The sequence below is a fragment of the Galeopterus variegatus genome, unplaced genomic scaffold, assembly GCF_000696425.1.
Source record: "Galeopterus variegatus unplaced genomic scaffold, G_variegatus-3.0.2 Scaffold313, whole genome shotgun sequence".
In the NCBI taxonomy this organism is placed as follows: Eukaryota; Metazoa; Chordata; class Mammalia; order Dermoptera; family Cynocephalidae; genus Galeopterus; species Galeopterus variegatus.
Window position 1 is genome coordinate 615,223 of NW_007726424.1, and position 24,395 is coordinate 639,617.

At 36.5% G+C, this 24,395-nt stretch overlaps 3 protein-coding genes across 3 annotated transcripts in view; 1 reads left to right on the forward strand and 2 right to left on the reverse strand.

The window, feature by feature from the left end:
• Nucleotides 1-8,674, reverse strand: part of BCAP29 (B-cell receptor-associated protein 29) — a 49,551-nt gene extending 40,877 nt beyond the window's left edge. The window contains exons 1-3 of the mRNA XM_008567370.1: nt 8,564-8,674; nt 8,058-8,165; nt 4,659-4,759 (exon numbers count right to left, since the gene is read on the reverse strand). Of these exons, the coding sequence (XP_008565592.1) occupies nt 4,659-4,759; nt 8,058-8,149 (193 nt within the window). The 5' untranslated portion in view covers nt 8,150-8,165; nt 8,564-8,674. The remainder of the gene's footprint in view (nt 1-4,658; nt 4,760-8,057; nt 8,166-8,563) is intronic.
• A 2,245-nt stretch (nt 8,675-10,919) lies between these two features.
• On the reverse strand, nt 10,920-21,817 carry DUS4L (dihydrouridine synthase 4-like (S. cerevisiae)). The gene is made up of 6 exons (XM_008567372.1): nt 21,669-21,817; nt 17,557-17,678; nt 14,760-14,877; nt 13,307-13,429; nt 12,388-12,614; nt 10,920-11,307 (listed from the first exon to the last, which is right to left on the reverse strand). Exons 1-6 carry the CDS (start codon nt 21,782-21,784, stop codon nt 11,060-11,062), a joined length of 954 nt encoding a protein of 317 aa, XP_008565594.1. The 5' UTR covers nt 21,785-21,817; the 3' UTR covers nt 10,920-11,059.
• Nucleotides 21,818-22,451: 634 nt separating this feature from the next.
• Nucleotides 22,452-24,395, forward strand: part of LOC103586181 (conserved oligomeric Golgi complex subunit 5-like) — a 33,177-nt gene continuing 31,233 nt past the window's right edge. The window contains exon 1 of the mRNA XM_008567373.1: nt 22,452-22,563. Within this exon, the coding sequence (XP_008565595.1) occupies nt 22,470-22,563 (94 nt within the window). The 5' untranslated portion in view covers nt 22,452-22,469. The remainder of the gene's footprint in view (nt 22,564-24,395) is intronic.

Genomic DNA, 24,395 nt, shown 5'->3' on the forward strand with positions numbered 1-24,395 from the left:
AAAAAAAAAAAAAAAAAAAAAAAAAAAAAAACAGAGCTGGAGGCATTACACTACCTATGTTCAAATTATACTAGAAAGCTGTAGTAAACAAAACAGCATGGTACTGGCATAAAAACAGACACTTGGACCAATGGAACAGAATAGAGACATGCAAATCATCCCACATACTTACAGCCAACTGATCTTTGACAAAGGTACCAAGAACATACACTGGGCAAAAGATTACCTCTTTAATAAATGGTGCTGGGAAAACTGGACATCCGTATGTAGAAGAATGAAACTAGACCTGCACCTCTTGCCATATACCAAAATCAACTCAAAATGGATTAAAGACATAAAATGTATAAAACTCCTAAAAGAAAACATAGGGGAAACACTTTGGGAAGTAGGACTGGGCAAAGACTTTATGAATAAGACCCCAAAAGTACAGTCAATAAAAGAAAAAATAAACAAGTGGGATTAAGTTAAACTAAAAAGGCTCTAAACAGTGAAAGAAATATTTAACAGAGCAAAAAGACAAGCTACAGAATGGGAGAAAATATTTTCAAACTACGCATCCAACAAGGGATAAATATTCAGAATACACAAGAACCTCAAACAACTTAACTGTAAAAAAACAAGTAACCCAATTAAAAAATGGGCAAAGGAGCTGCACAGGCATTTCTCAAAGGAAGATATACAAATGACCAACAGACACATGAAAAAATGCTCAACATCACAAAGCATCAGTGAAACACAAATCAAAACCACACTGACATATCACTTCACTCCACTCAGAGTGGCTGTTATCAAAAAGACAGAGACTGATAAATGCTGATGATGATGTGGATAAAAGGGAACCTTTCTACACTGTTGGTAGAAATAAATTAGTTCAGTAAATTAGTTCAGCCATTATGGAAGACAGTGTGGAAGTTCCTCAGACAACTACAGATAGAACTGCCATACGATCCAGCAATCCCACTGCTGGGTATATACCCAAAGGAATGTAAATCATCATGTTGAAGGGATACCTATACTCATTGTTTATCATAGCTTTACTGACAATAGCCAAAAGTTGTAACCAACTGAAGTGTCTATCAATGAACAACCAGATAAGGAAAACGTGGCATATATACACAATGAAATACTACTCTGCCATAAAAAAGGAAGAAATTCTACCATTTGCAGCAACATGGATGAACTTAGAGAAAATTATGTTAAGTGAAATAAGCCAGGCATAGAAAGAGAAACACTGCATGTCTTCACAAGTGAGAGCTACAAAGATAAATTAAAAAAGAAAGAAAGATACAACAATCACAATATTTTGTTGAACTTTCAAAAGGAGAGAACAGAACTGAGGTTACCAGAGGTGAAAATGGGGAGGGGGACAGCGAGAAACTGGTAAAGGGCCACAAAACATGATTACATTGTATAATGTTGACTATACTAATTATCCTGATTTGACCATCTCGTATTGCACACAGGTATGGATTTTCAATGCTATACTTCATAGATATGTACAATCAATTAAGTTTCAAACAAAAATTATCATTTGTTTTAATTTATTGAGGTGAATTTCTCATAACATAAAATTAATCACTTTAAAGTGAACAATTCAGTGGCACTTAGTATATCACAATGCTGCACAACCACCACTTCTATCTAGTTCTGCATTTCCATCAATCCAAAATAAAACCCAAGTAAATCACTCCAAAATTTAAAAATTCTTAATTTTTTGACTTTATATTTATAAACCATTTCTGTTACTGAAAATCTTAGTTTCTAATACCATTATCATACGTACTCATTAGCTTTATGCTGCAATATTCATAAAATCGTTTTTAAATTACTAACAATGAAACTATAAAATTTCAGATTACATTACAATCCTTTCTGTTCTTAAAATATATCTCACCAAGGAGGTACAGTTAGACAATTATGTTCAAGAGTTATTCTCCTGTCATATATATCAATCTAATATTCTTTTTGGTTCATTTGTTCTGGTTTAATTTCAAGTCTAGAGCTTGCTTTTTTCTAGCTTTATAAAATTTGTTTGATCTTTTTTCAGATCACTTGTGGAAACTTCCAAATTCTTGGGATGCATTTCCGCTGACACTAAACATATTCCTGGGTTTCCTACTTCCTTTCTGCCTTTTATCATCTCCTAAAACCCACATGCATGCATGCACAGTTTTCAGTCAGTATTGGCTCTAGGAATATAAACACCTTATAATTACCTTATTATAGGGAGACAAACAATGAGAAAAATAAATTCCAATGTAAAATATAGATTAAGCATGAGTAATCTACTGGTTTTGTATTACTGATATCATTGTTGTTCTAGTGCACTAGAAAAGTGGATGATGCACTTTACATCTGTTACTGCATTTAAACCTTAAAACACCTTGGTTAAGTAGGTTATTATTTCATTTTGAGATGGAGAAACTGAGACTTAGAAGATAAGTTATCTATTTGTCTACTTTAACTATCCATGATTTCCTTGTTCTCTGGGAATCATCCACTCTGCCCATAGATGTAGACTCCAGCCAGCAGTCATGATTCATCCTTGTGACCCTGGCCAGAGATTACCATAGGAGGGGTGGACACCTGGTGTTGGCTGATTTCTTTTTTTCTTTGAATTGGAATTGGGATTGAGAGATAGCTAGTTAATCCTCGCATATGGCTTACGTGATAATAACCTGGTAGCTGTGTGATACCCATTTTCTGCCATGGAGATAAATTATCAGAGGCCATAGAGATAAAGAATTAAGTAGATGCACAGAGAAATACAGGGACAAAAGGACACCTCGGTTCCTAGTACTAGTCTCTCCCTGGAACTTGGCTTCCTTCCTTCTCCGGGGTACTCTGAAATAACTCCATATTTTATTATCAATTCCTCTTTCTTGCTCAAACACACTGAAGTTGGTTTCTGATATATGTAATCAAGAGAACCTTAACTATAGCTCCCCTCCCTTACATGGGTAAGTGGCAGCTTTTAGTACAAATTTTTGTGATAATTTTAGAGTTAGATCACAATGCTCTTCTAGAGCTACTAGGAGCTGCAGCGATCATTTCCATCTCTCCTTTTACTTCACAGATGAATAAATCAAACTTAGAGAGATGAAATGCCATTCCATTTAGCCAGCTGGTAGAAGAGTTGGGACCTGTTTTCCTTATTGTTCTTTACTAGTATATCCTGATTTGTCACATGGTTGGAGATACAATCCAAAACATTAACAGTAATGTACCATGAGACAAATACTGACATTTTAAAATGAGGCACAAACCCATTCAAACCCTGATACAATTACCTTTCTGTTTTTTACAATACTCATACCCTCTCACACCAGATGTTCTCAGTTTTATAAAGAATTTATAAAAGAATTCTATTTCAGAGGTTGGTCATTTGGAACATGAACACATTGTCTCACAAAACAGTGTGAAACATGATGGTTATGGTTTCAGGTTGGTCCCTGTAAAACCTACTTTATCTGCAACACAACAATTCTTAGGGAATTCTGAGGGAAAACATACTCTGTAATGTGTATCAAAAGCTTAAGTGGCACTTCAAGAAGTAGCTAGGTGATCTTAGAGAAGGCACTTAATCTCTTTCAGCTCAGTTCCTTCTTCCAAAAAAAATGGTGATTATAAAGACTCATGGAATTTCTGGTTTGACAAGAACCTTAAAAGTCTAATTTTAATTTCTAAGTTGTCATCATGAAAATGTCAAACATGCTTAAAAACCAGTACAATAACCATCAATAATCCCACCACCTAGATTCAACAATTTAAAAAAATTTGCCACATTTACTTTGTGTGTCTTTTAAAAAACTATTTGAAAGTAAGTCGAAAAAATTTTGACACTTCATTCCTAAATATTTCAGCATGCATCTCCTACACCTGAGGATATATTCCTACATAAAAGCTGTGGTTAACTTTTTCTGTAAAGGGATAGACAGTAAATGTTTTAGGCCATACAGTTACAACTACTCAGTTCTGTAGTTGTCTGCAGAAACAGACATAGACAATATGTAAACAAATGGGCATAGCTAAGTTTCAATTGATCTTTATTTTAAAAAACAGGCATTTGGTCTAAGGCTGCAGGCCGCTGACCCAACATACAGCAATAATGCTGTTATCACAACTAAAATTAACAAACATTCCCTAATATCACATAACAATTACTCCACGTTCAAATAGGAGTAGTCTCCAAATCTGTATAGTTATTCCTGTTTTTTTAACCAGGATCCAATCAAGATTCACACCCTGCATCTAAGATTCCTTTTGAGAGTTTAATGATTTTATTCCTTTACCTCCCTAACAGCTAAGCAGTTGGGTGCCGAGGATACGACAGTAACAAAGGATTGTATAATTGGTAACCATGTGAGATCATATCTGGTACCTCTCAAAATCAGGTTATGCATTACTGCATTTAAACTTAAAATAACCTAAAAGAGGTTAAGAATCATTGCACTCTGCTGACATTTATGCTTGTGCATATAGAATAGTAGTAGCTATCAAATGTGTATTAATACAAGCATCAATATCTATTCTATATACTATCAATATACTATATAAAGTCAACTGTATATCAATAGCAACATAAACAATGAAAAAACAAGGACTTCATAAAAAAACAACAGAGTTATGCTTATTCAAAGGAGGGACCTAGTACTTACCTAGAAACAGAACAATCAATAGGACTATAATGGTAAGGAAAGCCTTGTTCCAAAAAGTTGCAATTTTACCCCAGACACTAAATGAAAAAATCTTCTGCCATCTGTAAAGCAATACAATTATATTAGGTATAAAAAAAGCAAAAGAAGGTTTTGAAATACTTTCTAAATTCTGGAGTCACATTTTGGGTGTATCAAGTGAAAAGAATTAACAGAAATTTAATTTTTAAATTTATTAATCCTCTGACATGACATAAAATGTTTCATGAAATAAAGACCAACTCTTCCAAATTTCATAATAACTTGACATTTGGTTATTTTCTGTCTGTTGGCTTAAATATTCTAAGGTGGAAATAAATTTTAAAGTAAATATAACTTGTAAAGTAAACAACTATTAAAGTAAACATACATGAACAAAACCTTAAAAGGGCCTTCTTAGGGCCGGCCCGTGGCTCACTCGGGAGAGTACGGTGCTGATAACACCAAGGCCGTGGGTTCGGATCCTATATAGGGATGGCCGGTTCGCTCACTGGCTGAGCATGGTGCTGACAACACCAAGCCAAGGGTTAACATCCCCTTACTGGCCATCTTTAAAAAAAAAAAAAAAAGGGGACTTCTTACAGTAAAATGTAATGTTGTTGCTAGAAGCTATTTATATCTTTTTCTCTAGTCAGAGTAATAACTCAGAAATGACAAAGACCTATTGGTCTAACAATTAGCAACATTTCAGGAATAGGGGGATCTAATGCTCTGTACATTTACTTTTATGTTAGTACACTTTTAACATCTACTCAAGTGAAAGAGTTTCTCTACCTTAACCACAAAGGAATTAAAAACAACAAAACAAAACAATCGAGGCATTACACAAGCATAGTAAAGGGAAAAAATCTTAAATATATAGCTTAATAAATTTTTACCCATATATATATAACCATGTAATCACTACGCAGATCAAGACGTGAACACAGAGGAAATGAGATGGGGAAATAAATAGTCTAGATGGATTTAACAGTATAAGCAAAGACCCAGAGGTAGAAAAGCACAGGTTTATAAATGGCAAAGACTGACAAAGCAATCCATTACACAACTAGAAAGGTAACAAACTGTACAAGGGAATTTTAAATGACTAACACATTAACTGAGTCCAAAGGAGACATACACAGGCAATAAACACTTAGATACACTTCAAGCACTTATTAATTTTTAAGAAAGTTTTATTTTAAGATTATGACAAATTATCAACTAATAAATTTTGAAGTAATAGCTTGAAGTTGATGCAGAGAGTAAGGTTGATACAGATGAGTTCCTTTTGTCTCTACTCAAATTATACATTACAAAATTTTATGTTTTTATGATGAGAACATAAATGGCAATATTTTGATCTGGGTCCAAATGTAAATCCAGTTATTCTTCAAGAGTCAGTATAAAAGGGAACACAAGAGACTCCCTATAGGGTGCAACTAGTAGTTTATCATAAGACTCAATTCAAGAGCAGCTAATAACAGCTAACATATATTGAGTCCTTACTATATCATGGTTCTAAGCACTTTGACATGTTTTATCTCATTTAATTACCACAACTACTATATGAGGTAGAGACTAGTACTACCTCCATCTTGAAGATGGGAAAACTGGCCAGAGAGAGTCAATCACTTGCTCAAGGTCACAAAGTCACATGCAGAGTTGGGACACAAACCAAGGCAGTCTGATTTCTGATCATGTGCCTTTTACCAGTCAGTTATGTGAGAAAAGAATGGAGAGACAAAATGAAGAATGAAAACTTTCCTTTGAAGATTATGGTGATACACCATAAAAAGAAAGGTGAAAAGATATGTATACACACACAGTAAGAACATACAGTAAACGATTTGTGTGCCTATATGCCATATTTTATTACCTATATTTGTACATAAAGGTATATTTATATATGATGCAGATATATACACATCTATCTAATAGCTACTTGATCAGGATGAGTAAAAATTATCTTTGGCAGGAGGAAAAACACTTCCCTAATTTATGGATCACTTTGATGGAGACAAGATAAATGGATGAAAAAACTTTTTTTGTGTGTAAATCCTTAAGCTTTATTTATAAATCAGATGTATATAAATAAGATGTTTTTTCCTTTTGAATATACAGGATTCTATTATTGCAAAATTACTAAAAAGTAAAACAGGGTGTTCATAAGGGTTTGAAACAAAACCAACAGGATGAAAGGCAGCATGATGAAATAGAAAGAGCAGTGGACTCAAAGCCAGATTCTTATCTGAAATCTGCCACAACCAGCTAGGTGACCTTAGTTAGGCCACTTGCCATCTGTAGGTCTCAGTATGTAATCTACAGAATGAGTGGGTTGGATGTAATAATCTTGAACACCCCCTTTTTACAGAATGATTCAATTTTTTTCTTTAGTAAGGAAGAAAGTGATGGTATAGCTGATACACAAGGGCAGAGTGAGTAGAAATCTGGGTAGGTAAGGAGCAAGTTAAGAGTTGTGAAAGACTACCTGGACCCTGAGCTAAGATAAAACTTGGTTTCTTCCAGTCCTGTGATTTTACTGTAACTTAGGGGGTTATCTGTAGGATCTCATTTATGAGATTCTCTTTTATGCCATGAGTATGAACAAATGTCTTGCAACATTTTTATTACATGTGTATTTCACCATTCATACTATCCAATTTCTGGATATAAAACTGAACTCCTAGCAAGTGGATTATTACAAGGGTAAAGTGAGCCAATGCTGGGACTGAAATACTTAGTACTTGCAAAGACCTTAGAAGGTCCTTTACTAAGGAACTAATGTTAATATATGGTTCTGATATCTTTCATATTCAGCACTTTTAATATACATTCATTAATTTTGTGTGGAATAAAAAGTAGTAAGATTGTCAAACACTAATGAAACTATTTCTTTGTTACATCAGGCCCAAACTAAGAATCATTGGCTTTGGTTTCTAAATTGCCATCCCATTGCCTCAATGAAACATTTTTGTCACCGTGCTGTAATGTAAATATAAATCATCCATTCAAGTTTACTTAAGTTCATTTCTCCAATTCAGGGCAATAAAACAAAGTTAAGCCGGATGACAAGACAGGACAGGTGTTAAACATATAATCGTTGTTTTATTATATTTGTAATCGACAGAACCAAAAGGATTCGGCCCCTTTACCTTACAGAAGGGAGGAAGAAGTAATTTCATTTGTACACATATATAAAGTGATATTTTAATATTGTCATCTACTAACTTTGTTAGGTAAGTTTATTTTTAAAGAGTTCCTTTTATACAATTGGCTGTCAAAACTTTTTAATGTTATGAAAACTTTTCTCCATATTACATGACACAATCTAAAGGAGCTAATCAAATACGTATTATTGTTAACGACGTGAAGGTTTCCTACCTCTGAGGAGGAATAAAAGGTAGACAGAAGATTAACATGAGTCCTATTTCAGCATAAAGAAAGGTTGCAACTGCCGTCCATTGGAGTGTCATTTTTTTCTCTTCACACCTGAATAGAGAAACACTTACTTGACTTGGCTGCCTTTCAAAGAAAAATAAAGGCCCCCTGGGCGCAACGCTTTTGTCGAGGGGGTTTTCCGCGTCCGATCTGCCCCTAGCTAGAGGGCCGGGCATTAACCCTGGCGGGGCAGGGAAGGGAAGGGGTTAGGGCTGGGCCAGGAGGTGGGTGTCTCCACCTTCCCGGCAGCCGTGCGTGCGGAAAAGGCCTGCGCGGCACCGACGACTTCCTCTTCGGCCAGCTCCGCGGGGACAGCAGCCTAACGCCTCCCTCCCCTAACGCCCGCGCCCTGGGACCCTCGCGCTCCCCGAACGCGCCGCGGGCCGGGCCAGCTCTGCGGGGCTTCTCCAGCAGCGCCCCGCGCCCCCTCGGGTCTCGCCCGGCCTTACCCCGGGCTCCCCGCGCTGCTCCGCGGCCTCAGATGCGCGGGACGTCAGACGCCGCCGCGGCGGGGGAGGGGAGCGTCCCGCCCCACCCCCACTCGGGCCGTCCTGGCTGAGGTCACAGGCGGCGCCACACGTTTATGGGCAATAACTGTTTTCTCACGGGCGGTGGAGTCACGGGATGACTCAGTTCTCTTGCCCAGATACTTGGGGCTCCCGAGGGATACTCTTTCAGAAGGGCAGGCGTTACATTTCTTAAAGTGTGGTTGTGTGTGTGGCGGGGCGGGGGCGAGGGTATCAATCGACGTTTTCTGAAGGAGCTTCCTGGGGTCCAGGAAAAAATGGCACAGGGACGGGAGTATTAGGGTGGTGCAAACTTAGTGAACGTGTTTAAAACGCACTCCTTTTCTGTGACGTCTATGGCAGAAACTGTTCCAACGTCATGAATTAAGATATATTTAAGGCCAGGATTGGGTGGCTGTGCAGCATTTCGTTCTTGAGAATGTAGGAGAATCTGTACTGTCAGAACTCTTGTCCAAGGGCTGGGAAAAGGCAATAAACCTTAGGGTGATGTTTGGGACTGGCAGTAAGGGGGTATGGGTATACAGTTGTGAGTCGCCTAAGGATGGGGGCATGTTCTGAGGAATGCGTCGTTAGGCAAATGTCATACAGTGTACTTACGTAGACCTAGATGGTATAGCCTACAACACACCTAGACTATGTGCTATTAGGAGTAATGCCTTGCGCTGGTTATGATGGATGGCTACAGTGACACTAGGAATTTTTCAGGAATTTTTTATAATCTTTTGGGACCACTGTCATATATGAGGTCCATCGTTAATGAAAACGTCATTAGTATTCTTTTAATGATTTTCCAGGTTTTCATATTAGAGACTTTTTTCAATACAGACAACTTATCAGGAATGTCAATAAAAATACCATCCTCTTGGAGACAACTATTTTGGGAACATTAAACAAATGTTGAAAATAGGTAATTATGGAATAAAAAAACACATTTAAGTCAATGCTTTTTCTTGATTTATCACAAACACACTTGATCATGTAACAGAAAGAAAAAAGTCTGAATATAAATTAACCTAAGGAAGTTCTTTTTAATCAAATGCATTAGAACTCCTTGCCCTTCCACACTCGTTCCTTCCAAAAACTGGGCACCTTACTCTAGTGATTCTGCTGTGCTCACAACACTAGTATAGTACACTTCAGAGTTAATTTACAAACATCAAATTAGCTAGGTTTTGACCATAACTATTTGTTTATATTCTATTCATATTAAGTGAAAAAGCCAGTTATCTTTAAACAAGACATTAATTGAAAAGTGAAAGCACAATGTGCCTAAGAAAAAATATGGCAGCACAGTGCTTATGTTAAAATTGATTCATTTAATATTCCCAAACTCTTTAATTAAGCAGTTTCAGATAATTATCTCCTTGTAATAGTTTTCATGTTGGTAATATAGAATATTTTAATTATGAACTGTTTTATTTCAACCCAAAATACTTAATTCTTGCAGTGTACATTCACCAATAACAAAATCTATTAGTAATACTCCCAAACCATGGGACTTTAAAGTTAACAATCATTATCAACTGCTGAGAGGCATAAAAATAACATCTCTAAAAACAAAGTATGAAAATTAGGTTTTTAAATTAAAAATAAAAACTGGCTACTATTCTTTAGGAAATATTTCAAATATATATCTCCAGATTAGCTACCAAAGTTTTTATGCTTAAGATGCAGGGTGCTGCAATTAATTTTATCTTTTTAAGTACAAAAATATTTATCAAGCACTAATCTTCTAATGATCTAGAAGCCCTGAAATGCACCAAATTTAATATCATTTAAAGAGTTCCATGGAATCTCAGTTTTAAATCATAGAGAACATCCCATGTAATCAAATTTAATTACATATAATTTAAAACAAATACCTTGAGATGTGTAATTCAATTAGGAACTATGTTTGATTTTCTGATTTGAATTTTTAATATAACCCGAGTGCAATAATATTCAGAATTTCTTGTTCTTTTTCATTTTATATAGATGTCAGCAATTGTTCTAACACTTCTTTGCACTTATTTTTATTATAAACATACTTCTTGTTAACTTATAGATACTATGAGTCATACTTTGGTATTAAAATAAAAAGTTTTATTTAAAAATTTTAAAAACATAATTCTTTTAGGAAAAAAATTCTCACTGCTGTAATAGAATTCAGAGCAGCGTTTGTCAATGTTTGTACCTAGGATGACCAGGATGTTTGAATGACTTGGGGTCTTCTTTAAAACTATAAATTTCTGGGTCCACTCCAGATTTACTGAATCAGAACCTCTGAGATGAAGTATAGGACCAATTTTTAAAAATGCTCCCAGGAATTATTTTTAAACTAAAGTTTGAGAGCGACTGACAAAATAAAAACCAAGATATGACCTTGTGTGGTTTCACTGTATGTATAAAGTATATATTAAAATAATTTAAGAAGTCCAGTCAAATGCCATAATGGTCTGTAAGGTAATCTAAGATTGCTGATGTGCTTGACAGAGCATTAAATATTCTTTTTTCCTGCTTTGAAGTTATCTTTTCCATCATGTACATTAAATGTTGATGAAAACACATATAAGGAGTTCCAAGTTCAAGAGCAATGTCAACCCAGTCCCAGATGCATTTCAGTGGGGTTTCCTCATATCCAGCAAACGTGGCCGGGTTTGCTAACAGTCCTCTCGCAACCATCACACCTACAAATTAAAGCATATCATATATGTCCATATATCAAGAACCCATGGTTATTAGTTCAAACTCAATGAAACAAACTGAGAATATTAAAAAAAAAAAAGTATTATCACAAGTTTCACTATGCCCTTATTTACATTAGTCTGTTTAATTCAATTGTAAAACAATTTATTTTGGTACCTTTTGTAAACAAAGAAAGTATACAGAATTATTATTTAGGACCTCTATATCAAACAATTAGTCTTTAATTTTTCTTTAGGGTAAATCTAGATGGTCATAAATTGGATTGCTTAAAGGTTAAATTCATCTGAATTCTCCCATCTAACAATAGGGCTTGGCTTTGTATGCTAATAATTTAAGGGAATAATAAAACTACATAGCCGTTCTGGGGTTCCTTTGGCTCCTGTAATCACTTTTGAGTTCATTAACTCTCATTTCTATTCTAGGTGCTTTATTTTACTGATAAGCTAGCTATCTGAAAGATTCTTTTTTTATTGATTATGCATATTCATGGGGTACGAAGCTGACCGTCATCACCTGTGCCCAAGATGTTACGATTAGATCAATACTATCAGCATGCCCATTACCACAAATTGTGATTATTTCCTATGTCCCCCACCCAATAAATCTCTGACATCCCTCCCCATCCCCACCCCCAACAACCCTAAGTATATTCTTTCCTTCTGCAAGTCCAACACACCACTAAGGTCTTTCTTTCCTTCCTAAAAATATGGAACGCTTCACGAATTTGCATGTCATCCTTGTGCAGGGGCCATGCTAATCTTCTCTGTATTGATCCAATTTTAATATATGTGCTCCCAATGTGAGCACTCTGAAGAATTCTTAACTGGTCTCTAGATATGATGGTGGCAGAAAAGTAACTGAATTAATTTACTCCAGTTAAAATGATTTGTTTCTAAGTGGAGGAGTTAATATTATTTTAATAAATTGCTTAGCTTAAATCAGAACAATGAGAAATATGGCTCAATGTTAAAATTAATGACAATCAAATTAATATTACTCCCCTACTTGCTTTTTTTCCTAACTAAAAAAAGATAAAACAAATACAGGTATTTATTTCTTACCATCAGTCCCGGTAATCCGCCACACATTTTCTGCTTCTTTTAAGCTTCTGATGTCTCCATTAGCAATTACAGGTATAGACACATTTTCCTTAATTATTTTAATGGCATCATAGTGGACTGGCTGATGTCTTTCTTCAACAGTCCTTCCATGGACTGTAATCCAGGAAACTCCTGTTGCTTCAGCCTTTCGACAAAGATCTACAGTTCTTGTAAGGTCATCATGGATCCTATAATTTCAAAATTACATCTTTTCACAGCACACAAATCTTAATGTTAAAATTAATGAACTAAAATGATATTTCATCACTTCATACCACCATCAGTAAGGTTTTGTTCAGGGATCAGTTCCCACCCAAGACCTCAAATTTAGCTATTTCACTGTTGGCAACAATAAATGATAACAGATAAGTTTTACCTTACCTAGTGCTCTTCCCTTCTGGCTTTCATAAATGAAAAAGCCATCAAAGTACCATCACAAATGAATTGAAAAACACTATCTTAATATGTGATGTGCATGTCCAAGTCCCAAGTGGGAGAACACATCTTGAAATATGTTTTTAACCTGTCACCAAAACCTGACTCCTGGTTTATTTTCTCTTCATGGTGAAATTGTAGTGCAGATATTTTTCCTATTTTTTACTCTTGGTACCAGGAATATGTCTTAGCATTAATTAAGTTGTACCTGGAAAAAGTTGTTTAATAATAAAGGAATGTTTTAACTTTTGTTTAAAAAAAGGAAGTTGCTCAGGATTACAATTAAAAATTACGGTACATATTCATTTAGTAAATGTCTTGTTTCAACATTTCCATACATCAGCTAGCAATTTATATAGAACAGACACTCTCATTCCACCAAAAAAATTCTTTTATTTCCTAAGTGATGAACTATCTTGTCAATAGATTAAAATATTGCCTTTACCTTATTTTAATAGAAACTGAAAATCGAGGGTTTTCCACTTGATTTCTTACTTGTTTCACCATATCTTGAACAAGCTCTGGCTTGTTTATTAAACAAGCCCCATAACCTTCTGCCATCGCCCACCTTTATCAAACAAATACAACAAATGAATTACACACAGCTGGAAGAGAACATAAAATTCTAAAGCAATGAAATGTAAGTGCATCTATGTATTTCTCTATCTAGTGATCTGGAATGGAGATTTCTAAAATTTATATATACAACATTTCTAAGTGGATCAATATGAAATTAGGAAAACATGTTCCCAGATCAAAAAGTACTCAGGGGAAATGGCTTTCACTGGCAAGTGAGAATTTTAAATTCATTCAACCAAAACAGATTTAAGTATTTGTAATTAACCACAATTACTTCAGATTTTTTAAATTCCAAATTTGATGTTTATTGTGCATAACTAGAGGTTTTATTAGGCTCAATAGTAGAAAGATATTTTTGGCTTACAGCATTCCAACACCACTAAACAGCTTATTTAACTCTCCTAATGAGTATACAAATATGTCTAATCTGATTTGGATTATGCTGTACTTAAAACCTTGATTTTATTCTTTGGACAGTTTGAATTATTGACAGATAATCTAGTGCAGTGCCAGTACGGTAGGGATATTATTGTCAAATTAAGTGCATCCTATCAACACCCAGTTACATAAACCCAACAAAATAACTGTGGTATAGAAAGAAAAGGTAATTATAATAAAGTATTTTTGTAAGGGTAATTAATTAGGAGAAAAACATGTGGTGATCTCCCAAATCACAGAATCAGTTTTTAGAGCAAGTATATCTGACATGGCAGTAAAAACGCCTTTTAGGGACTGCTGTAAATATTAGATTCTCATGTAACTATTTATGGATGAGATTCCAGGCAGTTCCACACAAAATTCTAGTGGTGAGGGGAGACAAAACACATGTTAAGGGTCTATACATCGTGTTTCACCCATCAGAAAAGATTTAAAGTTATGTTCCTAAATACTCTTTCTTTACACTCTTTTCCTTTTCTTGTTTAGAACCCCAGTGCTTTAACTCTCTTTTCCTTACTTTTTTCTTTTTCTTTTTTATTTATTTATTTATTTATTTTTTTCCTTTTTGTCTTTTTTCGTGTCCGGCAACGGATCGCAACCCTCAGTGTTGCGCCCGTACCGGACCGGGACTGGCAATGGAATCGCAACCCTCGATGTCACGTCCACACCTCGCTCAGCCAGTGAGCGGGAACCGGTCTGTATGTGGGATCCGAACCCTCGGCGGGAGCACCGCCACGCCCCCAAGCGGCGCACTGTAGCAGTGCACCACCGGGCCGGCCCTCTTTTCCTTACTTTTTAATTTTTAGAAAGATATTTTACCATGTCCACATAGGTTTTTTTCCGATCTTTTAAAAAATTTTTCTAACTTCTTTGAGCTTTACCTCTGAGGGCAACCACAGTTAATGTCTATTCCGTTCGCATAAGGACAGACTGTACGAGCAGCATCAGATAAAAGTCTTGCATCATTAGCAGCAAACTGAACAATCAATGGGCAATCACCTGATAAAACAAATAGCTCAACATTAAAATTTACAGGAAAAAAAATCATACATATACATACACACACGATACCAAACTCTAATGTTTCACAGGATAAAATAATAACTATTTTCAGCTTAAGAAGTCTTTGTTCAAATATGGTAACATCAAACATTTAGAAAATATTTTAAATTAAAAGCAATTTACACTACATATTCAAAACAGTACAAAATTTGATAAAATGAAAAGTAAAAAGTCTTCCAGCACTCTTGACAGACTCCCTTCCCAAATGTGAGAATTAGTTTATTGTATTCCAAAACAATTTTACATATACTTCTAAAATTAAACAAATATGAATGTTCTACATATACTGCTATGCCTACCACTCTTTTGTTCCCTGATGTATCTGGGAGATGTACTCAGATCTATTTTCTTCTTTTTAGTGGGATACTCTACCGTACAGGTGGACCATACAGTGTGTTTCTAGACTGTTTCTTATTGTAGTTCTTGCAAGTAATGCTGCAATGACTATATTCCTGCATACATGTTTTTGTGAGTACATACATAGGGTAAATTCCCTGGAGTGCAACTGTTGAATAGGCATTTAACATTTAACATTCTGATAGGTATTACAAAATTATCTTCCAAGGGTTTACCAATATAGATACATACCAATATGGATGAAAGTTTTATTTCCTCACAACTTATTCTACAGTGTATATCAACATTTGTATATTTTTATTTGTGAGCTCTCTTGTCATATTCTTTGCACATTTTTCTACAGGCAATTTTTATATTTGTTGTTCCTCTTTTTATTTGTAATTTTTTTTTTCTTCCTTTTTGTCTTTTTTTCGTGTGCGGCAACGGATCGCAACCCTCAGTGTCGCGCCCGTACCGGACCGGGACCGGCAACGGGATCGCAACCCTCGGTGTTGCTCCCACACCTCGCTCAGCCAGTGAGCGGGAACCGGTCTGTATGTGGGATCCGAACCCTCGGCGGGAGCGCCACCACGCTTCCCAAGCGGTGCACTGTAGCAGTGCGCCACCGGGCCGGCCCTATTTCTAATTTTTTTTTTATATAGAATAAAAAAAATTAGCCCTGTTATCTACAATGCTAGACATTTTGTATTATATTGTGTTGTGTTTTCCTGTTTTTTTTTTTGTCTTTGAGTGTATTTGTGCTCTTACATGTAAAAATTTAAATTTTAATACAGAGCTTTGCAAGATTATAAAGAACATATTTTCCTCACCTTTGGGTTAGTGTTATAAACTCTGGGTAGATGTATTTTAATATTTCTAAAATTTTCTTTGAGGACCACCTGTAGGAGATTCACTGGGTGTTTACCAAAATGAGGATTTCTAGGCATCATCCCAGTTGCACTGACTCAAGATTTCTGGAGCAATCCACTGATTTACAGGATTATGATGGGATAAGAGAATTTTTTTTCATGGGGATGTAGGGTGCTTTCCCTTTTGTAGCTCAAGAGAGTTTCAGAATTTCAAATTAACCATTTATTGGTTTTAATATATTTTCAATACAGTGCTAGATGCTGAGGTTACCAATCAAGCTATTTCTATAGCTCCAGCCCTCAAGGAGCCCATAATCTAGCGGGAGAGATTGGCATATATAAAGAAAATTATATCAGTAGGTTTAAGTGCAACAAAAGAGCCTGTGCGTAAGAGGGAGGACATGAGTAGAGAGCGATCAGAAAAGGTTCCTTGAGAGCTGGATTAAGAAGCATAAACTGCAGTGTGCCAGAGAGAAGAGAGAGGGATCTGGAAGATAGGCATGACTGAAAGAATATTCTATGTAGGGAAGTGTGAGAGAACAAAGTATGTTCAAGGACTTAAAATAATTTAGTATTTTTTTTTTTTTATAAAGAAACAATATTGATTACAGTTTTGGAGGCTGGGAAGTGCAAAGTCCAGGGAACACATCTGGTGTGGGCCTTTTCCTGGCGGTAACTCTACAGTGACACAGCGTATCACATGGTGGATGGCGGAAGCAAGTGAGCAATTTATTACTTTTGAAGAATAAAGTTGGTGGGATATGAGGGCAAAGTGATGGAAGATAAGGCTGCGGAAGATGTATTTGGAGGCTGGATCATGAAGAACTCTGTATATTATCCTCAGATGCTGGAATTTTAGTTTTAGCCAGTGATTCTTAATCTTTAGCAAGCTCAGAATTACTTGGAGGGCTTTTCAAAACACAGATTGCTGGACCACACACCCAGAGTCTCTGATTTAGTAGGACTGGGGTGGAGCCTGAGAATTTCCATTACTAACAAGTTTCCTGATGCTGCTGATCTACTGGTCTGGAGATCACTCTTTGAAAACCATTGTTTTAGGCAATCAGGAGTCCAAAAAGGATTTTAAGAAGGGAAGAACATGGTCAAATTTACACTTTAGAAAGGTTACCTTGGGCTGTTTGGAGGACAGTTTAAAATGGGACAAGACCAGAGGCAGCGAGACAGGTTTCTATTCTAATAGTCCAGATGACAGGATGGGGCCTTTAGAAAGGCGGACCCTATTCTTTGATATATATATCACAAGTTTACAAGACATTCAGTAATAACATTAAAAGTACTTATAAAAGCATTTAAAAAATTAAAATATTTTAATATAAAATCTCTGAATTGTGTTGTAAAAAATTTTTTAAAAAAATTTTCACAAAGTCAGCAAACTATGGGTTTCACATACCTTGGTTTGTGGTAAATTCACTGTCTCTGGCTTTTATAGATCTGACAAAATCAGTAGCAACTATCATTGGTGTATAACACAGATCACAACCGTATTTTCTTACTAGTGTTCTAAAAGCCAACCTGTGAGTACATAAAACCTTAATTATGCATTTAGAAAACATCATGATCATATGTATTTACAAGTTTAACCTAGTTAATTATCAAATATTACGGAAAGTTTTGCCTGTGAAAAGATGGAGTAGATATACTTAGCAGGAAGAATGGGGAAAAGTACAACAAAAAACCCTGGATATTATACACAAAACAAACATAAGAAAATTCTAAAAGGTAGAGAGAAGAGGGCAGACAGGTTAGTGACCTTGGGACCTAAGGAATGACAGGGAGGTAAGATTCTTGGGTTTCCTTTTTGCCTCAAATATCCTAGATTTAGAGTTAAAGAAGCCAGCCACCTGGAAATGCCAATGGGCGTAAACAAAAAGAACCCTAACAAAAGTCTGCTTTATCTAACCAAGGGACCGGTAAGGGGGCAACCTAGCAAGAAAAAAATTTTTAGACATTACCAGTTCTACTCTAGCCAAACACTATAGGAAAAGCTACGACCTCGACTCTACTAGCAAAGTTGGACAGGGGAGCTTAGACTTCTACCCACCCAAGGCTACAATAAAGTGCCTCAAAAGCCCAGTGTGGTGGTGTCCATGAAGGCCAGTAGGAATCTGGAACTTTCATCCCTGCTGGCCAGTGAGGTGCCCTCACCCCCTCATCAGTGGAGACAGCATGGGGTCGGGGTGGGGGGAGCCTGAACTTCCACACCTACCCAGGAATAATGAGGCACCCCTCTCTCTCTGTGCTGGCCATGTTGTCAGAGGAGACCTAGTGGAGAGTCAGGACTTTCATTATTGTCCAGCAGTCATTAGGCTACCCCTACCAGGGGGAGCGGGAACTCTCATTCCTGACCAGCAGTAATGAGGAGCCCCCTGACCCCAGATGTTAAAGGAGGCCAACTGGAGAACCTGGACTACGACTTCTACCTGACAATGATGAGGTGATGCCATCCCCCTCATCTTTCTTTGCTGGAGTGGTGTCCAAAAAAACCAGTTAAAACAGAATGTTCACAGAGTGCATGCGGATAACACCAAGGTCAAGGATTCGGATCTCCATACTAGCCAGCCACAAAAACCAAAAACAAACACAAACAAAACCCAACAATACAGAAGTTTCAATATTCAAAAATCAATCAATGTAATCTACCATATTAACAGGCTAAAGAAGAAAAATCATATGATCACATGATCATATCAATAGATGCAGAGAAAGCATTTGAAAAAATATACTCATTCTTGATAAAAAAAAACTCTCAGGAAAAAAGGAAGAGGGGAACTTCTTCAACTTGATAAAGAGCAGCCACAAAAAAAACCCTACAGAACACTTCCCCACTAGACAGGAACAAGTCCAGGATGTCTGCTCTCATCAATGCTTATTCAAAATAGTGCTGGAACGTCTCATCAGTGCAACAAGACATGAAAAAGAAATAAAAGGTATATGACCGAAAGGAAGAAACAAAACCATCCCTATTTACAGATGACATGGTTGTCTACACAGACAATCCCAAGTAATTTACAAAATACCTCTCAGAACCAATAAGTGCGTTCAGCAAGTTCACAGCATATAAGATCAACATACAAAAACCAACTGTAATTTGTATGTACTAGCAATGAACACATGGATACCAGAATTAAAAATATAATACTACTTACAATTGCTCAAAAAAATATTGGGTGTAAATCTTACAAAACATGTATAGAACTTGTATGTTAAAAACTACACAACACTGATGAAATAAATTTAAAAAAAATTCTTAGTAATGAGTAGACAATACTGTGTTCATGAATTGGAAGACTCAACATAGTAGGGAAGTTAATTCTCCCCAAACTGATAGACAGGTTTCACACAGTTCTTATGGAAATTCCAGCAAGATTTTTCTGTATATACAGACAAGATCACTCTAAAATTTATTTGGAAAGCAAAGAAACTAGAACAGCTAAAACAATTTTGAAAAAGAAAAAGTGGGAGGAATCAGTCTCCCTGATTTCAAGACTTATGCAGCTACAGTAATCAAGACTGTGTGGTACTGGTGGAGGGATAGACATACAGATCAATAGAATAAAACAGAAAACCCTGATTTTTAGCAAAGAAGCAAAAGTAATTCAATAGAGGAGAAAGACAGCCTTTTCAACAAATGGTGCTGGAGTAACTGGACATCCATGGGCAAAAAACAAACCTCTACCTAAGTCTCACACTTAAATTAATTCAAAATTAATCATGGACTTAAATGTAGAATGTAAATTACTTTTAGAAAAACAACTTAGGAGAAAATCTTCAGGATCTAGAGCTACACAAAAGATTTCTCACACTTGACACCAAAACCACAGTTTACAAAAGGCAAAACTGATTAATTGGACTTCATCAATATGAAAAACTTTTGCTCTGCAAAAGACCCTGTTAGCATGAAAAGACAAGCTATGTATTGAGAGAAAATATTTGCATCCACATATCTGACAAAGGAGTAGCATCTAGAACATATAAAAATCTCTTAACACTCATAGTAAACAAACAAAAACAAAACAAACAACCCAATCCGAAAGCAAATTAGGCATTTCTACAAATATATACAAATGTATAATAAACACATGAAGAGATGCTCAACATCACTAATCCCTAGGAAATGCAAATCAAAACTACAATAAGTGGTTCACGCACATTAGAATGCATATTAAAAAAACAGAAAATAACGTGTGTTGACAAGGATGTGAAGAAATTGGAACTCTTGTGCACTAATGGTGGGAAGGTAAAATGGTGCTGTTATGGAAACAGTATGGAGATTTCTCAAAAAATTAAAACATAGAATTACCATATGATCCAGCAATTCCAATTCTGGGTACACAGCTGAAAATAACTGAAAGCAGGGTCTCAAGGAGATATCTGTATACCCATGTTCATAGCAGCATTATCTGCAATAGCCAAAAGGTGAAAGCAACCGAAGCGCCTATCAAAGGATGACTGAATAAACAAAATGTAGTACATACATAAGATGAAATATTATTCAGCCTTAAAAAGGAAAGTCGGATACACACCACAACACGGATGAATGTTGATGACATTAAGTGAAATAAGCTAGTCTCAAAAAGACAAATACTGTATGATTCCACTTATATGAAGTACCTCGAGTGACCAGATTCATAGAGAAAGTAGAATGATGGTTGCCAGGGGCTGGAGGAGAAGGGAATGGGGAGTTATTGTTTAATCGCTATAGATTCAGTTTTGTAAGATAAAAACAAAACAAAACAAAACACTACTGAACTATGTATTTAAAAATGATTAAGGGGTAAATTTTATGTTATGTGTATTTTACAACAATTAAAAATTGAAAAAAACCCAACAACTCACTATTAAAAAAAGCACACAATCCAATTAGAAAATGGGCAAAGACATGAAGAAACATTTCTTCAAAAATATACAGACAGCAAATAAGAACATAAAAAGATGTTCATCATCACTAGTCATGAAAGAAATGCAAATTAAAACCACAATGAGGTATGACTACAAACCTATAAGAATGGCTAAAATAAAGAACAGTAACATTATGAAAAGTTGGTGAGGATGAGGAGAATCTGGATCCCTCATATGTTGTTGATGTAAGTGTAAAATGGTACTGCCACTCTGGACAAGTTTGGCAGTTTTTAAAAAATCTAAATATAAAACCACCATTGACCTAGTAATTGTACTCCTGAGCATTTGTCCCAAGACTTATGTTCAAACAAAAAGCTGTACATTCATGTTTATATCCATTCGATATCCACTATATCCTTGAAGGAGGGACCATTTTTATAGACAGAAAAAGCAAAGCTTGGAGAGGTTATTGTTTACTCAGGATTATACACATACGAGGCAAGTGGTAACACCAGGACTGAATTCTAAGTCATGGTTCCAAAGCTAGTAGTCTGAAGATCCCATGTGATGGGTGATCTTAAAGTAATTTTAAAATGTCAGAGTATAAAAGGGCAACTACATCTTGGTTTGAACCAAGTTCATTAACCATTTAAAAACACTTACTTAGAATATCGAACCATTGGGGCACAGACTTTTATCAGCTGCCCAGAATGAAACATTTCTAATGGATCTTTTTTTCTTTCTTGGCATATTGTGGTTTGTATGCAGTCACTCTTCATGAATACAGGTTTGTTTCAAATCTGAAAAAAACAATCAGTTTGTATAGTGAAAACGTACTTTTACTAGATGAATTCCCATCATTCTAACAATTTCAATTGCCAACAACATATATTTTTCATCAGGCTTAAAGGCTCAAATATTTTTAGCTTGTTTTCACAGTATTAAATAGTATACAACAGGCTGGCAGGTTAGCTCACTTGTTTAAAGCATGGTGCTGATAACACCAAGGTCCAGGATTCAAATCCCTGTACAGGCCAGCTGCCAAAACAAACAAAAACCAAACAAAAAATTTGATACAAGAGAATTCTGCCTCTATTTATAAGTGACTTTTAAATTTTTTCCGTGTCTCCGTTTGACATTGACAAACCAGAAAATTTTATTTGAATTATTTCATATATAATACTGGTACTTTGAAATATCTTGTTTTATTCAGGAAAGTTAAGTGGCATTAACAGAACTCTAAGTAGTCAGTGTTTCAAAAGATATCCTGGTATTTTTATTCTAATTCTCAAATTCTATTTTATTTTTTGGCAGCTGGCCGATACAGGGATCGAAACCTAGACCTTGATGTTATCAGCAACATTCACTAACCAACTGATCTAACTAGCGCGGCGCGGGGATTTTGCGTCATCGCCTGGGCGGGGCGGCCTCGCTGCTGACGCCATCAACCCGGTACCTGCCAACATGGAAGGTGGTGACGACCTAGTCGCTGTGGCTGGCCTTGGCGCTTTGGGCTCTGGAGGTGCTGCAGCGACAGTCCTGGAGCTTCTGCAGGACGGTAAGGAGTCTGGGTTCGTGCGGGTGCTGGGGCAAGGGGGCTGTCCTGCTCCGCGCCCGGCCAGTGATGGTGGACTCGACCCATCTCTTTGCAGAAAGTTTTTCGGACTCGACGTGACCACTCCCCTCCGCCCGGCCCCCTGGCGTCCGGGTGCGGGCCTCGGCGACTTGTTTCCCTAGGTACTTGCTCCCCTCTTCCCTTCCTGTGTTTTGGGGACACCTGGTTTCTGGTTGCTCCTCATTTCAACTCGACTACCCACGCGCCTGGGGCTTCCCTGAAATTCCCGGACCCCTCACCCGGCGACCCAGGTTGGCAGCCACAGACTGCTGCCGCAATTCTTGACGAAAGGGCTGTGTTCGAGTCCATGACAGACGCTTAGAACAGATGACAGACGCTTAATGAAAAAAGTAGAGTTGGAAACACCCGCTCCATTAACAAATTCTTGGAATTACAGTTGGCCCTTCTTTCAGGCTTGTTTGTTTTTTTACGAAACAATTATCCACATAGTCAGACATTGGGGGGGGGGGGTTCGGGCATTGTGGGATTAACTATTTGTATCGAATATGGCTGTCAGATTTATTGCTAGTTTCGGAGAGAAGTTGCCCAAAATGAGAAGATAAGTTAAATATAGTACTCTTGAAAATACGTTGTTTTAATTCAGTTACCACGTCCCGAATCTCTTATCCTTTAGAATAAAGTTCAAATTTCTAAGCGCCCCCCAAAAAGCCCATCTTACCTATTCTTCATTACCCCCCCAATGGCCATCACATTCTACCTTGTATTAAAATCATTTGTATACTTAACTTAATCTCTTCTATTGTACTGTAAACCCCCCTTTTATATTCCACAGTGTTAATAGAAATGTTTTGCATACATCAGGTGCAGAATAAATGTTTTTTAAACTGAACATCACTGTAAGAAGCACATGCATGTACCTGTAGACCAAAATGGACTATAAATGATTGAAATAAAATTCTAAATTGGTTTTTCTCAACTGTCAAACATTTTATCATTGTCCTTAATTACTTGCCTTAACATGATAGTTTATATACTTTTGTCAAAACTAATGTGGTTTTCTGAACTAGATTGTGTTAGATTCTTTAGGTTAGGGTCTTTGTCTAATGCATCTTTATATCCTAATTTAAATTCAGTTTAACCAAGTTTTGAACTTCTGGTAAATGTTCAGTTCCCACCCTCACTCACTGTGTAGTAGGGGAAATAATCTTGTAGAGATATAGAGGTAGGCACTGTAATTTAGAGTTGTAAGGGTAGCAGTACGAGTGTGTACAAGGTAGAACATTAATATAAAAGAGATGGTAACTGGAGGTTAAAGACTAGTTAGGGAGTGTCAGGAAAAGCTTTCTAGGTGGAGTTGGTTTTGAAGTGTCAATAGGACTTCCTCAGGTGAACAAGTGGAAGGAACAACACGTGCCAAAAAATGGGAATATGTTTCAGTAGGATGCATTCCAGGAATTGTAATCCAGTTTTTGGAGGGTGAATAGTCCTTAATGCTCCCTTCTGTATTTTCCTATTCTCTTTGCCATTCTCCACAGTGATTATTTAAATCTTCTTTACCCTCTTCAAACCTGTCCCTTCAAGCTCAACAAATGACTGTTTTCCTAAAAAAAAAAAAAAAAAAAAAAAATCCATATGATGTGAACTTTCCATTTCTTGCTGTCAAACCTGGACACTTTTTTTTTCGGGGGCTGTTGGGTAAACAGATCTATACCCTTGACCTTGATGTTATCAATACTGTGCTCTAACCAATTGAGCTAACTGGCCAGCCCCCAAACCAGAACCTGCAACCCACCATTCCTCCCCTTGCATTATTG